This window comes from Accipiter gentilis, chromosome 25, assembly GCF_929443795.1.
Source record: "Accipiter gentilis chromosome 25, bAccGen1.1, whole genome shotgun sequence".
NCBI classification, from domain to species: domain Eukaryota; kingdom Metazoa; phylum Chordata; class Aves; order Accipitriformes; family Accipitridae; genus Astur; species Astur gentilis.
The window spans coordinates 16,572,679-16,590,019 of NC_064904.1; the positions used below are offsets into that span (position 1 = coordinate 16,572,679).

Sequence of the window (17,341 nt, forward strand, 5' to 3'; positions counted from 1 at the left end):
CCGATTATGTTCAAACCCCTATTTTGTTATTAGAAATGTGGCCTAACTCAAATGCCTCAATTTGGAAGAGAAAGAAGTGAACAACTCAATTCTTTCTGGAAGCCTGGCTCTACATGGCTTGTTTACCTAAAACAGTTTTCAACTAACTATTAGCAAGGCTTTAAAACCAAAGCCATGAAAATCAGTTCCTAAATGTGTGTATATAATCTCCAGCCAACCAACTTAATTGCAGGTACTTTCCTCAACCCCCTGTAAGCAGCCCCACGAAAAAAAAAAAAGAAAACAAAAACAAAAGGAAAAAAAAAAAACACAAAACCAAAACAGCTATTGAGCTTGATATGAAACATGTATTACATTCCTAACCCAAGAAAGAAGAAAAAGGGGCATTTTTTAAAAACACTGAACTAATAATCACCTCTGTAGCTGTACATTTAGTGCCACCAATCTTCACAAGACCAGTCCGTTCAGGGGTCAGTCCTCCCTTTCTCAGCTCAAGCAGGTGCTGCCGCGTGCTTCACATGTGTAAATGGACAGGTCTACTGGCCTTGCCGTGGGGTGTACTGGATGAGGCAAAGCACTGCACAGACAGCACTGCAAGCCAGCTTCAGCATCTCCAGCCACCTTATTGTGGGTGTCAAGCAACCAGGTAACATGTCAATCATTTGATACAGAGGTTGATTTGAAATGAAAGTAGTGGATGCTTATAAATGACTAGTATTTACAGAATTCCTTGATTATACCCCCCCCCCATCCTGCAAATACTCACATTTAAGAGACTCTGATTTTTAAAACACCTCATGTCGTTAGTGTTCATGATGAATAAAAGGGGTCTGGAACACACAAAGCTAAGAAGAGTTATGCTTTTGAGAGGGTTGGTTGGTTTGTCCATAAAAAGATTGGGCTCCCTTTTTGCCCCCTTGACCTAACTACAAAAGACACCTGAGCTAATAACTTTTTATCTGTCCTTGGACATCTTCCAATTTCAAAGATCCAAAGAGCTTCAGTTTTCCTCTCCTTTTTTTAAGTAGTGCCATGACACCAGAACTAAAGCAGTTTAACTTCCTACCGCTTGGTCTTGTGGCTGCTTACAAGCTCCGACTGCAGCTTTTCCCGGGTAGTTAGGATGTCTATGAGGTGTCTCACTCCATACAGTTTCTTCGGTGGCTAATAAGTTACAAAGCTTACCAGGCAGGCTTTTTGCAGTCAAGGTACTTTTAGGGTCCCCCTTCATATCCAACCACTCCTTTCCATGCAGCAGCTAGGGTCTTTGCTGCCCCTAAAAATCTCTGCCACTCCACGAAGTGTGACTGCAATCAGTGAACAGATGCACAAACTGCTGGAATGGAAGGGTGTGTAAGATTTGGATTTTTTTTTTTTTTTTTTTTTTTTTTAAAGGAAGCTAGGAAAAAATAAAGAAAAGAACACGTGATCAGATACCATTAACTCTAAGGAAATTTCTCCCGTTCCACTTTTCCAGAAAGTTCCTCCAGTGTGTTCTAATCTGAGGGACATCAGGGTCATTATCAAAATAACAAAACAGGGACTACCAGCCCAACCCTTAAAAATCTTGCCATCCATCATATCAGGCGTGAGACAGTTATATACATAGGATCAAACTTATGAATGGAATTACTGGCTTTGGCAGATGGCATGCTCCTCCAGGAAGAGATCCCTCACTCCTACCACTTAGCACTCCTCAGAGCAGCTTTAAACATTGTTGACTCCTGGTCGCTGTTAGAAATATTACTCATCAAGAATAAAGCTACAACAAAGCTATCTGAAAGGGGTTAAAGAATCCTGAGCAACAGCTTGAAAAGCTGCATAAAGCTTCAAGCAAGACACCCCCCATGTTTCCCTCTGCCATTTCAGGAAACTGGTAATGCACCTTTTCAGCCATTTGATACTAGAACAAACAATTTTCATTTGGAAGACTGCTTTACAACTAAGTTTATCAGTGTCAGCTGAAGTCAAGGAGATGCATCATTTCTGGCTTTATTTTTCTCTTCAGGGGTCTATTTTGCTGGCTGTCCCACTCAGTCTAAATATTTTCATTATACATAACTCACCCTTCTTGAAACAATAGTGTTAAAGAGTCTAGGAAGCCTCTCTCTATTCCTCTTCTCGGACTTCCTTCTTGCATTTTTATTACAAGAGTTTTTTACAAATGCCTTAGAGGGCAAATTCAGAACAGGATGTTCCTCACCCTTCTGAGATCTGAGACTAAATAATTAATTTAAAAGATTAGTGCCTCCAAACAGACCATTCAGAAAACCACGACAGCATTTGCCTAGACTGCCCCAGAGCGATTCCTTGTCATGACACCTCTGCCGTTCCTTACAGCGAAGTACAAAGCACGAGCGATGCTCAGATGTCGATCAAGAGGCAGAGCTCTTCGTCTCAGCAGTGGTCCTCAATGAGCTCCCATATTCTCCATGACCATCACTGGACAGACTTTGCTCCTCGCTGCTAAGGTGTTCCTGCCTCTGTAGTCCAACACTGGGAAGAAAGCCTTTTGGGGGTGGGAGGAACTACAGAAGCTGAGGACACCAAAGCCCTTCTGTTGCTGAAGTGAAAGATAAGCAACAAAGATCACTCATGCACATGCAAAACTTACTGGTTTTCTTGTGGCAACTACACGATTCCCAATGCAATTATACATCTGGCTGAGGAGTCGGAGAAAGACTCAAAAAGGGCAGGACGAGCAAGGAAGGAAAAAAAGAAAAAGAAAACACTGAACAAATAAACTACTGACCTCAAACTTACCACAATTTCAGAGAAGCAACAGAAGATCTAAAACTTAACTTTTACAAAAATATATTTTTCTAAGCTGATGGAGGACAACTAAGGAGTGAAGTCTGTGAACATATAAAGTCACGGGAGAACCATACATCAATAGTGATAATCAATGCAGGGGATGAAGGGAAGGATGAAAGCAAAGAAGGGCTTTCAGTAACAGTAAGAACTATCATAGACAATCAGATACTGTTAAGTGGCTGGTAGTAACAAGGCTTTGATTTGGTGAGATACAAAGAGTGCAGAAAATAGGGCGTTTGGCCCACATAATTGCTGGATGCCTCCTGCCACATTATAATCCATCAGCAGACAGCTCTGACTGACACTGTTTCAGCTGCCCACTTAGCAGCATTGCCTCTACACCTGCAGAGAGAGCTCAGGGTCTGCCTCCTACCAACTTTCAGTAATAAAGCCAATACTACCATCCTGATTTTTTGAAGCAATTTTAAATATTTACTGATTAATCTTGTAGTACAGTTTGCCAGACAATTCTCCATTCCTTATGTTAAGGCTCTGAATTTTTTTTCTTCATATTATATGTATTTTAATAAATGCATGATTTAGTATTCTGCAAGCCCACACTACAAAAAGACTATTCTGGAATAAATGGTATAATTACATTTCCTACAGCGACCTTGTAATCTCTCGAGTATTTATTCTAGACTAAACAGCCTTACTCAGCTGCCCTGTGTCTGATTGTCGATGAAAGAAGCTTGTTTGACAACTGCTTCGAGCAGAAACATATTTTTTCCATGATTGCATGAAAAAGTAAAAAAACATTACCAGACCAGTATTCTGAGTACAGAGACTCATGTTAGATCGATGAGTTAATTTTGAAGCCAAACGCCAACAAAAACAATTACTATGGACATTCTGCTGTCATGGCCAGCTTTTGAGGTTAATTTAGTGGTACATATACAACTACAGCCAACTTTACATATAAGAAACTACATGGTGTGTGCAGGCTTCCTTCTTTGTTTCTTTATATATTTTCCATATTCTCTGCTTTTATAACCCTCACGAGACCTTTTACAGTTACAGAACCCACACTATACCCACAGGTGGGCGGGCAGGAAGCAAAACTCTCCGTTTCATAAGCAGTCCACTTTTAATATATTCAATTGCTAATGACCTTGACAGAAGAGCTCCATGCAAAACACCATATACTACAGGGTGTCGTTTGAAATGTTCATAGACATTTTTGCCAGAAAGCTGATTTCTTAAACAGTAAGATTTCAGACTTACTAGAGGCTGTGCTCCTTTCCTCGATTCCCATTCAGCTGGAAAAATTGGTGCTAATCTATCCCCTCTATATTAAATTTGCATCCTTTCAAAATCCTATGATGAAACCTGTAGGATTTCTGTAGTACACTAAAGCAATACAAGACAGTTTCTACATCAAATCAAATTAAGATGGTTTACACACAGTTCTGTTTCATTGTTCCATCCTCTCTTGAAAAAGACACCACACTCGGCCATATTCACTATTCTAAAAAAAGTGTACCCACATAGTACTTCTATTGTCGTTCATAGGGTTTTATTCAATTATTCATGATAAAATGAACAAAAAATACTTCACTTTGAAAGGCTGTATACAAATATACCTGTGTCTTTAAAGCAGTAATCACTTCTTACCTGCCGATTCTCATTCATTAGGTGCCTGACTCAAAATGCATTGCAGCCAACAGAAATCTTTACTGAGGATCAGGCCCTGCAACAGGAGACACTGGGAAATTCAGACCATATGCCTTGGTAGCCAAGAGAATTCCTGCAAGGAGCGCAGCCCTCTACATGCTCTCCAAAGCAAGACAAGCTTTCTTTGCTCTTACTCAATCTTTTGACTCTGACTACTGAGCTTATTGAGAAACTATATTCTATTCAAAGGAGCAGAATGAATTCAGTGTTCAAAATCAATGGGCCAAGGCAGATCAAATAAGCCCTTCATTTGTGGCTTTTCTCCTTTTCCAAGATTCAAGAAATATCTGCATACCCCAATGACAAAGAGAGCAGATGTGAAAAATCACCTGCTACAACTTTTAAAGCCCAGCGGTCCTGTCACCCATTCAAAATCAATTCTCAGTTATTTCACTGTCTTGAACCCAACACTGACACTGACAGGGTTTTAGCAAAAACTAATCCAGCCAAAGACTAGATCAACTATGGTTTAAGAATAGTTTGGAGACCATCCTTACTACTGCCTCCCTTAAAAAACAAAACAAAACAAAAAAACCCACTATGACTGACAGCAAAGAAGTTACACGAGTCATTTCTAGATTAAGTGCCAGAACTCTACATGTGTTTCAAATTACACTACAACATTGTACAACAAAGAAATATGCAGAATTTTTCCACTTGAAATAAAGGTTAAAAATCAAATGCTAACAAAGCTCTAACAGATATGAAATCCAACCTCCTCATCTTAATTCGAAATTCAAAATGACTGAGCTGTCCTACACTAGGAAAAAAAGGAATGAATCAATTCAGTTTGTTATAAAAGCACAATGGGCTAAAACACGTTCATTGCATGTACAGACTGCCACAGCACTCTGATTTTGCTTCAGTACTTACCCTCAACTCTTAAAATGACATTTTGCTTAGATTTAACTTTTAAATTATCAAAGTATATTACCTATCCTCATTAGATTACTGTTCACCACTGAATTTTATTTTTGCATGACATTTAAACAAAACACTAATTAACTGGAGTGCCCCTAACAATGTGGTTATACATGAAAACAAGTTGGTAGATCAAAGGGAAGACACATTTTTCCCTAAAGAAAAGCAAAGATTTTCAGAGTAAACTCAAATTTTTTATATAGATGTGTACATACTCAGCATGTATCTCTCCAGACAAAGTTAAGTAGGCAAGCACAATTTTATTTTAAGCAGCCCAGGCTTGACTTGATTACAAAGTCTGCACAAAAGTTCTCTGTTAAGGCAGAGGATTTTTGAGTGGAGTGCAGACATTTTTAATCTTACTTGTAAATTACGCTATTTTGTGAGAATGGCGAGAATAGGACTGGTGCTGTGTTAAGAGTACGATACACTTTGGATTACAAGAGACTGTTTCTAAATTTTGAGACATGAAGTTCACACATCTTTACCCAAAATGTTAATCACATAAGCAGATTTTCGATTTATAGTCAGTTTTTAAGTAGCTGGTGTATGGCTCTTCCACAGCTGTAAATACTTGGTGTGAGAATGCTGTGTGGCCATTCCTGCTAGCTCTACATACTTACAATTAGTGCCAAGAATGTCTTTACATTTTTCAGGACCTCAAACAAACATCATTTTGATCCTGAGGGTTTTTTTGTTTTTGTTTTTTTAAATCAAAACTACATAACAAACATACATTTTTAAAACAACAAACTAATTTACATCCCCATCCTGTTTTGGTCTTTCACTACTTGGCATGTCAGAGTTTGTTATATTTTTCATTTCTTTTGTTTTGCAGTAAGAAAAATCCAGACCTCCAACCACACAAACTCAGTGTGCTCAGCTAAAATATTAGCAAAAAAAAAAAAAAAAAAAAAAAAGACAGGCCTTTTTTGCCCCTCTTGGAAAACCTCAAAGTAAAGTAATGGCAGTGAGTGCCAAAGCATCCAGGCGCTCATGCTCTCCTCCTCAACCACACAGCTCCTCTCCCTGAAAGCCATAGTAGGTGTCACAGCCTTGCAAGGACTTTGGCAGTTCAACAGATTTGGACTAATTTGAACCAAAAGATGACACTCCCCACTTTACCCAAACCACACCAACCTAACCGCTTCTGGTGATGGCAGAAGTGCCAGCAGGGTCTTTGATAAGATATAGCTCTCTAAACACGACCACCATCAGCAGGTTGCCTTCAACCCTACCCAGAAACCAACAATTTCCCAATGCACGTCACCAGACACCTCAGTAATTTAGAGAAGTGCCCAAGTCACACAGCCCCAGTACTACTAGTCACCACGGAGGGACAGGCAGCTGTAGAGCCTGCCTCCAGGACGGGTACGTTACCGTGATCCGAGACCCCACTTTTCTCCAAGGACAGCACCACAGGTTTGGGAGATGCTCTCATACTACATATCTTCTCGCCTTCTTCAAGTCACGTTTCCATTTGACAGCCGAGACAGGCGTGAGCTGGTCTTCACAGCCTGAACACTCGAAGTGACCTTTACCACCCAGATCAAGCCACCAGCAACCTGGCATGTTCGGTCTGTATTCATGGGACCATCGGCCACTGAGACGTCCTTGCAGTAACCCCACAGACATGTAGTCAAGGGACCTCTATCAGAGGCTGGCTCTCAGAAAGCTTCACTCCCCCTGCCCTAAGGTTAAATACTGTCTACAAGTTAGCGTAATAGATGTTGCTCCCAGAAAGCCATGTGGATTATTGCCTATATTTCATTACTTCCAGAAAATCATCCTCCATTAAAAAAAACTGGGGGAGGGCTCCTGAAGGACACAAACCCCTACACATTATACCAATCATGTGTGTTGGTAAAAAAAAAATTTAAAAAAAAAATCTATTTCTTCATTATTCTCAGACTTCCGACACAATAGCAAAAAATGCATTATAAGGATGTTAATGCTCTTCTGCACTACACAGAAAAAAAGAAAATTTACCGCCCGAAGAAACACTGAAAACAAATTTGTAAGAACAGTTTGAACATAAACTTCCTTTTTTGCAAAACATGCAAAACGCACACGGAAGAGCAGTAGGAGGATGCAGAATCAAGTTTATTGGACTGCACGCAAAGTTTTTTGTAAAGCCTAATAAGCAAGTAATACAAGTCATTTTAAAAAGCAATTTTTTTAAAATTATAAAAGATCCCTATTGAATGTTCTAAATGATCCCTTAAGGATTCGCCCTTTTTCTTGTTCTTTGCTAGAAACCTTCTTGTCAGCTGTCTCCTTCATTACAGCAGTTTACTAAGAAAGAAAAGCGACACTGATGCTGAAACCTAAAGTGAGTCTTGCAGACGGTAAGAGGTTAAGATGTGAATATTCAAAAAGCCCATTCTACTTTGAAGATAATAAACTATATCTTTAAAAAAAAAGTCAATAAACTATGCTACCAGAAGTGAATTCAAAGTCTCCAGGTTGGCAGTGTCTTTGCAATAATTCTGGCTCCAGAAACTCAGACGATAACAGCCTGCACATATGAGGGAGCTATTTAGCAGCAATAAATAGCCAGACTGCAAAATTATTAACAAGAATACGAAAAAAGGGAGAAACAAAAAAACAACAACAAAAAATCAAATAATTTTGGATTTAACCTGTCCTTGTATGAATGCAAATGAAGAGGAAACTAAAAATATTTACAGGGGTGGATAATGTTGTGCCCAGCTCTTCCGCCTCACGCAGGCAGCTGTATGCAGCTGCCTGAAAAAACCCAAAGCAGGGACCCAGGCACATTAGTTAAGCATTCATCATCAACAGGAAATGCGCATGAGTTCATATAAACACAGAAACACGAATATATAAACGAACAGCCTTGCATGGTTTAAGGTATTTCAGACACCCCATGGAATAGGGTGAGAGTTGCACCGGCTGGGAACCCACAGCATATCGATGTATTTGTTTTGGAATTGCAAACAGCCTCAGGACTCAGAGCTCCTCTCCTGGTGGGCACCACCGACCCACCCACGCACCTCCCCTTGCTCCCACAGCCACCCAGCACCCCTTGCCGCTCTTAACTCTTCCAGCACCCCCAGAGCCAAGCCGAACAACCCTGGCTGTTGGTGCTCGGAGGAGTAAAGTGACACGCGCGTCAAAGTGGCTGCAAGAAAAGACTGCGAGTGTTGTTCGCAAACCCTGCTGCAAATACGCTCACGCAGCGACGTTGCAACGCAACTGCAGTGTTTAAAGGATTTTTTGCAAAGCGTTGGGTTGCCTTCGAACTGGTGTCACAGGCAATCAGGTGGGATGGACACGGATCGCACAGGGCTCCTGCCGGATCTGGACAGCAGCACTCACCTTACAGGGGCGCAGGCAAAGGGGCAGGGACTGGGAATCCTCCCTGCACAAGGCATCTTTTTCTCCCCCCCCCCAGCCATTTTCATTTGTGATGAGGCTTAGGGCTGAGAGGGCCTCAAAGTTCCCCTCGCAGGGGAGGTCCCTCACAGCTGTGCTCCATCCAAACAGGTGGTGAAGGCTGACTCTGGCTCTGCCCAAGTTTAAACTGCTAATTAATATTTGGTCTCAGAAGCTTGGTATCAGATAATAAAAATTACAGGCATCAGGAGGACACAGAAACAATAAAAATGGAGACAACCTCAATTCTAGACAGCCTTGAATTTTCTGAAATGCCATTAGGTTGCTTATTGACTTTAAAAAGTCTATCTACCTCTATCATTTTCTCGATGAGATACAATTTCTCCTGTGCCAGTGAACTTGATGGGATTCCTGTTTGGATTTCAGTGGTCTCTGAAACTGCATACTAACATGTCTCAACTTTGTTCAGTACTTTGCAGCTTCAGTTTTCCCAACTTGCACAGTCAAAAGTAAACTGTTGGGTTTTTTAATTCTTTCTTGCCTTGCCAGTCTGCACATTCACCCTGCCACGTAGTTTTCCAGCCACTGTAAGCAATTGTGACCTTGAAAGTTAGGCCACGACGAGTTGGGTGACACTCACTATCCCAGTAGCTGTATGTTTTCAGGTGGCATTTCAGCTACAAACATTTCTCTAGAGAGCAAACACGTCACTTTTGGACTTCCCAGCCTCCATTACCCGGGCACAGCAGGCTCTCAAACTCCCTTCCAAACATGGCTGCACACCACGATGCCGCCAAGCTGCTGGACCAGCCTGCATTATATTTTTTGACAAACTTAAGCTCTGTGCTTCATTTCTCACAAGCGCAGTTTGACTGTAGACAGCAGTCGACAAGTAAATCTACCCTTTTCCATGGCAAACAGCCCAACTTTAATATTTTTACTGGCTTACAGCTGGGTAAATTAAGCCCCAGATTTTTATTTATTTATTTTTTAATACCGTGCAACTGAAAATGAACAGCTACTTCACTGTGACTGCCAAGGACAACCTTAAAAACACTAATGCAATCCAGTCCAGCTCTCAATAGATCTATAAAGGCTAGAGGACCAAAAATTTCAGCTTATCCACCCAAACAAAATGTTGGTTGGGCAGGAAGTCTAATATTTCGTTAAGATCCTTTAAAAAAAAAAAAATTAAAAAAAAGAGAAAAAAACCCCAAACCCTACATGCTGGCAAAGTGAAGATGGTAACAGTCCCAACTATAATGCCATGAAATGGGAATTAAAACTTGCTGTGTTACTTACCCCAGCCTTCCCAGCATTTCAAGCTCTGGAACTTGTGGTCCGTATGTCTCCACTTGCAAAGGCTGATACTCATACAAAGCTTCTTCTAGCTTTTGAATTGGAGCTAGTGAAATATGCTGACCCTATTAAACAAACAAACAAAACAATTGTACATAGCAGGTCAAGGTTTTGGGTTGACTTTTTTTTAATGCAATGCAAGAACAAGTTTATACCATTAAGCTGGTCCGGACAAAGACCATCCCATTAGGAACTTCTTGTCTATTATATCACTCAGTTTTTCATGATTTAAATTTTTTACTGGGATCTACAGTTTGGAAGTAATGTTTCATTAGCTATAACTGTTTGGACAAGGTATGAAGGAAAGTGGAAAGTTTTACTGAAGGCAGGCTTACCGTTAGAGAGTGCAGCTGCTTCCAGTGTCACTAGTAAAATTATTATTAGGTAAAAATTTCGTTTATCAGAAGTAATATCAAAGAAATGTCTCTGAGCAGCCCTATTTGATTCTGTAATCAATTATTTCCTGAAAGCCCTAATTAGAAAGGGAAGCCGCTTTCATTTCTCTCTGCAGGCTTTGTAAGCTCCCATATATAATGGCTCTCAAGATAGACTTTTACAGCGCAATACAATTAATTCACTCAGCAAATTCCCATTTGTTTCATAACTAAAAACATAGAAACACACAAACATAAAACTTTCATTCCAGATGGTACTTTTGCAAGCCCTTTAGACCACTGAGTAACAGCTAGACATTCCCTCCCCAACCCCCCAGTCCCTATCACTCTGAGCTCTCACAAAACAGGAGACTTGTGGCTGGAAAGGAGGGGTCAGGAGGATATGAGATAGAGCCAAAGTTAACAGATGTTGCTGCGTGACATTCTACACTGATTTGTTGATCTTTCACACAGTTTCAATTTTCTACTGTATTCTATGGTGCTCACAAAAATTAGCAGCAGCAGCAAAAAGACAGCACTATGAGCTCCCCCAAAACAGCCTGGCTTCCCCTGTAGAAACTGAGCTTCACATCTGCAAAATGCAGGAACTCGGGAAAGTACTAGTATTGTTTTTGTAGACATTTTGTCTGCAACAGGAGATCGGAAGCTTTCCACGGTGTAATGTCATGTATAACCCTGTCTCCCACTGGTGATCATTTACTGAGCTTCTCTTCCCTGGGGCCACTCATGCAAGCATCTACTCCCTCAAGTAGAAACTAAAGGCTCCTAACATGGGACACTGTGTTAAAATTAACTAAAGTGAAAAAAAAAAAAGAAGTCAGTAGAAGGGGAAAGCTGTTAATTAAATTTGTGGTTGAGGACAGTGACCTTTCTGAATTTGGAGCATGGATATTTTTGTTTAGAGAGTTGCAGAAAATAGCTAAGAAAATTGAAGACGTAAGTCCTTGAGAAGTTCTATCATGGATCTAGGCTGATCTCTATGGGAATATCAGCAGCTCAGGTTTTCCATTGAAACAGCTCTGTGTGTGTGATGAGAACAGATAGTTCTGGCCTTTTTCTGCACTGCCCAGGAGCCTGGTGGGGCTGCTGCTAGCACTGTTATGGTGACAGTCTCCTGAAGGCGAAACATGGTGAATAAAGTTCTCAAGTCAGCCATGAGTCACTCCAACTTTCATAGTTAGCACACTGTTATTTCTGGGCCACAAACTATTGCTGCAACATTAAAAACAGGCAACCACACATTTAAAAAAAAAAGTAGGAAAAGAAAGGTTAAAAATTCAGCTCTAATGCTACTTCATGATATTTTAAGATACAAATGCAGGGTCTTTTTATATTGCTAGACATTGGCAATTTACAAACAATTCTAATTCATGAAAATATTATACTTTGTAACTGCATTTATATGGGCATGCTAGACCCATTGTAAGAGATTAATATTTAAATACGACTTCTAGATTTAAATTTTTAACAATATTTGTGTGTCTGTCTAAACTGAAAGGAAAGACATACCAGTATTTTACATGTATACACACTCATTTGGTGAGTGAAAAGTCTCAGACTTTCCAAATCCAGAGCAACGTCATTCCAGCCATAGAAAAGAAAATTCAGTTTCAGGCAAAGATCAAACCCATGATAAGTATTTTGGGAAATTACTTGTGTATGGAAAAAGGAAGCAGCTCAGATTGCAGGAGCCACATCTCTGGAGGGCATCACCAGAACAGCTGCTCGCTGTTAGTGGAGTTGCCACTGGTGCATTCCTAACACTTTTTTAACGAGAGCGACTTCTGCCGATGTTGGCCAAGAGACACGGGAAGGCTCACGACAAATGGACCAGGCACATAACAAGCCTCTTTCTTATGCTGCTACAGATGTCCACCTCTGGGGAATCCTAGGAGGACAGGATGAAAATGTTTCGTCTTCCTTTCTTTGTGGGGTTCCCAAGGTGCCAGAAGTCAGAAGGAATCACGACGGTCATTTACTGTCAGATGGTCAACCAGTAACTACAAGGGAGCTATGCCTAACGGTGGGGAGGCTGACTGGTCAGCATGGCAGCTGTATGGTGGGCACTGGTGTATGTGTCATGGGGAAGCCACCGAGCCACGCCAGGACCTTTCTGTGAAGTGCATTATTGCAAAAACAACACACTGTGGTGGCCCAGAGAGCAGAAGTAGAACTTCAGAAGAGGAGCAGCATATAGAAACTGTCCATCCTTGAACTGGTCTGACCTCATGTCCAGCACAGGCCAGGACATTTTGTGTTCCTGTACAACGCCCAAGGACAGGCAGTTCAGCCAAAGCACCTTCTTTTGAAAGGTGTCCAATTTAGACTTAAAGATTTCACATCATAAAGGTCCAGGCACATCCCCTAGGTATGTTGTTCCAATAGTTAATTATCTTCACCATTAAATATTGACAGCTCATTTCTGGTTCATCAAGATCAGTTTCAAAGCGCTGGCTCTCTCCTACGTCTTTCTCACCTATATCCTGCGCCAAGGTGCAAGCATTAGGAAGCAGTGCATACTTTTGCATGGCAAAACCGACTGCTTTGGTTTTACATCCAGCCAGCAGATCTGCACCTCAAGGAGACTGTGCAGCTGTATGACACAGCTCATTTGTTTTCATTTCCCAAAATCACAACTTTAGCTGATGGGCTTTGGCAACATAGATTACATTCCACTTAGCAATGGGGGGGGGGGAGGGGGGGAGGGGGACCAAAACAAAACAAAAAAAACAAAAGAAAGAGAAAAAACACCACCATAAAACCCCACACAACCTGCTGTTGTTCCTGCCCTGTAGCTGTCTGGCCTTTAGGTAAAGGCTTTTTCCTATAAACTGGATTTTAGTCTGCCTTCATTTTGGAAGGGGTTAGATGGAAGCATAAGAGTTACAATATACATTCCCACCTGAAAGGGGCTGAAGCCTGGTCAAGCCCTGCAACCACATCAGCTCTGTAGGTGGTTTGGATATGACCAGGCTGTACCTATGCTGCTGACTCCTTGCAATACGAGTACAGTGACACGGCCACGCAGGCTCCTGAGCTCACGGGCTTCCAACTTGTTCAACCCCACACAGATTACACGGCGGTCACAACACGGGGTATGGCACAGATTGGTGCAAAAAGGCTAGGATAGAAAACAACGAAAACTTAGCAGTGAAAAGTTTTGCCTTTCCTCTTTTCACTGATGTTGTGATAAGGTACATTTACAAAAAATCTCCCTGAAGTTAAAAGGCTCAATTTGAACAATATTACCTCAGTTAAAAGCCATATGACCAGCAGCGTCTCAGTTTTATTTCCCTGCCCTGAGCAGTCCCTAGCCATTTCGTAAAAGACTAGTATAAAAGGGAAGATGTTGCGTAATTTCAGAGACATCACAACAGACAATAACTGTTACTTAGGACTTACACAGCACTTTTACAGATCCAGAAACCATTTCACATCTATGAGGTAAGACTTTTAAATTTCCTGTATTCCACCTAGACAGCCAGCCTTACCTCTTTCCAGCATTAGGAGGCATTTATCAGCATGCTAAAACCAAAATGAAAGCAGTGGGTCCAAGATCCTGCTTTTGCATTGCTTTCTCCTGACAAACCTAAGATCTGACGTTGTGGTCATGGGTAAGTATTTCTAATTCCCCTTGGATGCTGTAATGTTTGTGTAAAAGAAGCTGACAGTATCCAAATGGGAGATAGAAAAAGGCTTCCAAGAACACAGACAACAGATTTTCCTGCCTCCTCTCCCTCCCACCCCTATCTTTGTGGCACAGAAGTTTTTTCTCTGGGATTATTTTAGGCACCCTAGCTGTCTATTACATTTTGGAATGTATGGAACCACAAAACACAATGCTAATTAGAAGGAAGGCATTTGCTTATCCTTATGACTTTGTTTATGTAAAAGACTGCACAGCAATGGATTTGTGAGCAACTGACTTTCCATTCATGTACTGTATGGTTTTAGATGAAAGACAAGATTAAATTGGGAGTGGGGGTTAAATAATGTCTTTGCATTACAAATAAAATTGACTGGCTGATTTACTTTTCACTATCCTAGATACAGTGTTTGAGGCATCTCTCAGTTTAAATAACAAGAAACAAAAGTAGTAGCCAATTTTTGTTTCAGACTGTGATATGATATGGCATTAAGAAAAAAAAAAGCAGCCACGGATTATATACAGAGAAGAGCTGCCCTTGCAGTGACAAGGAGTTTATTTTAAACAAAAACCAATGTCCTGTCAGAGCATCAAAATTATAGTGCATTAGCACACCTTTCACACAGGCGCTTGGGGAGGGAATCTTGGCAAATGCCAGGTATATCAGTATTTGCCTGCTAGCAGAAAGAGGTTACTTTAGCACACAGAGTCCAGAAGTATCAGCTTAAGGTGCAGCGTTCACACTTCTTCCCGTCCTGTCGCCTCTCCCCTTCCCTGTCTCCAAAATGACACTGCCTTCCTTCACCTCCTTCCCTCAGCAGCAAAAAGAACTAACAACTGACAGTCTTCGCAGAAATCTCTCAAGCGCCAAGGAGGAGGAGAAAGGAGACTGACTCCAAAAATGTACTAGCAGGGGAAAGAGGAGGAACTGCTATGCCACAAAAACATCCCCAGGCAAGAGACAGAAGCCAGAGACTGGGGTCAGTAAAACTTGCCCAGACAAAGCATGTTTCTGTACTAGAAGCGGCTGGACTAGATGATGTAGCCAATCTTTGTGCTTTTTTAATTTCTCTCTGCTTAGTAACTTAGGTCTGATATCACCACACTACCAGAACACAGCAAACATCAGATAAAAGAAATATTACTATTTATGTGCTACATCTCATTAAGTCAGTTTGCAGCGATGTTATTTTTATTTTAACTCTTTTCACTGTCAGGTCGCTCTCCCCAGCCTAGCGTAAGGAGCGCACGGCTAGTCAAAAAGAAACCGAGCACTGTGGGATGCCGGGGCATGACACTGCTAAAACACATCCTAAGCATCACTTCGATTGTATGTGGCATGACGGAAAGGCTAACAAAGACCCTTTTTGATACACCATCATCTGAGTGTGTAATCATCCAAATGCTTTCAAGTGAATGAAAATAAAACTATAAATTCCTTGAATTTTTCAGTACAAGCAGTCTTAGGAAACTATTTTACTGTTAAGCTCACAACAGAATTCAGGTTTTAGAAAGATTTCATGTTAACAGAATTTCTTACAGAACAATATTAAAACAAATATCTCAGGCAATGTGGTCCGAGCCAAAAGCTGGATTGTTCTGGGATTTTTTTTCTCCAGTTTCCACCCTCCCAATTCACTATTGACAAATCCATGTCAGCAATGCTAATATGTCTTTCTGATTCTGATTAACTACTTACTTTGATTACAGTAATACTCAGGAAAAGGAGAATGAAACTGATAGATTTGGAGAGCTCAGTTAATATTATTTTAACCTTTACCCTCCCTGTCTTCCACAGCTTTTTTAAACAAACATGAAGAATGTCAAACTAAAATGCATAATTCCATTCCTTAGCCTAGAATTCCTATGCCAGTGAGGCTTTTCCAAAGACTTAAATATCTGAAAGCAACTGCTCACTCTTCTGCTCTTGAAAACCAACAATAAATCTAATTTCTTTACTCCAGTGCTATGGGGATATCCCAGTAGTGAAACAAAGAGAATAAATGATCTGACAGAAACCAACAAAATCAATGCAAGTTCTCCTGTTGATCTCAAAAACAGAATCTGACCACACGTGGCAGGACAAGAGATATAAGATTGCCACACACACACCCCCTTCTTTCTGGGGTAGATGATTTCAGATGCCTAGTAACAATCTGACTAAATTTGGACCCTTTCTCCCCCCCCTCCACAGTAACTTAATTTGATTTTTGAACACCAAAACAGATCTAAAAAATGTGCTTTCTTTAGGAATGGCAGAAATAAAGCAAGAGATCAAAAGCACTGAAGAAGCTATTAACAGTCACAAGCGTGTGATTTGTTACACACAAACAGGCACCTGGGAAATTAACCAGGGAGCAACATGGGCTAAATCACACCATCAGTTCTAGTTGACTCCAAAATTCTCCTTTACAATTTTCTGACGTAAGTAATTACCTGACAAGACTTATCTTTAAGGTCCTGCCAAAAAGCCCCATTTCTCTAATCTCTCAGAAGAAAGGCCATGTCCATCTAACATGCCGAAATACAATTCTTCTGGGTCACTGCCAGTACCAGGATTTAGTAACTACTCTCTTCGCAGAAAAGCCTGCTACCCTTTCTTCACGTCAATGGACGCAACGCCCGTTTGGTACTGTCCTCTCCAGTGCTGGCTGCTGGAGCCCAGTTAGGATTCAGGGGATAGTCTGGATGTTTGCTGTAGCAAGTCACTCGCTTGTTTTCAGCGGAGACTCCAGAGTTCTGGCAGGAACTGCCAAGCTTTCCTCAAAATCTCCGGCACTGTTCAAAGGACAGCCTGGTACACAAGAGAGCACCATTTTTGGAAACTAACTGAAAAACACAACAGCACTTTCATGTAACTAATAAGCCCACAGGTCACCCTCCTGGTTTTCAGTACTCATTCCTCAATCTTGCTCCCAACTGGGTCTCAGCTCCTAAGCGCTTATTCGCTTTTGTACAACCCACCATGCTGTACATAGAAGTCGAACTGCTTCTGCACCTTCTGCTCTGGTTCCCAGGACCTCTACCCTGCACGCAGCATCTGGCCACTTTTGGCTAGACTGAAGAGCCTTGCCATGAACTGGCTGTGGTGTGGTATTCGGACACAGTGGGACTGCCAATTGCATTTGCAAACCTCAGTATCGGCTCACGCCTTCTTTTTCCTGCTGTGGCT

At 41.2% G+C, this 17,341-nt stretch overlaps 1 protein-coding gene across 1 annotated transcript in view; it reads right to left on the reverse strand.

Annotated features, from left to right (window-relative positions):
- MNAT1 (MNAT1 component of CDK activating kinase) overlaps nt 1-17,341 on the reverse strand; it is a 126,593-nt gene that overhangs the window by 28,622 nt on the left and 80,630 nt on the right. The window contains exon 7 of the mRNA XM_049828301.1: nt 10,072-10,193. Coding sequence (XP_049684258.1) covers nt 10,072-10,193 — 122 coding nt within the window. The remainder of the gene's footprint in view (nt 1-10,071; nt 10,194-17,341) is intronic.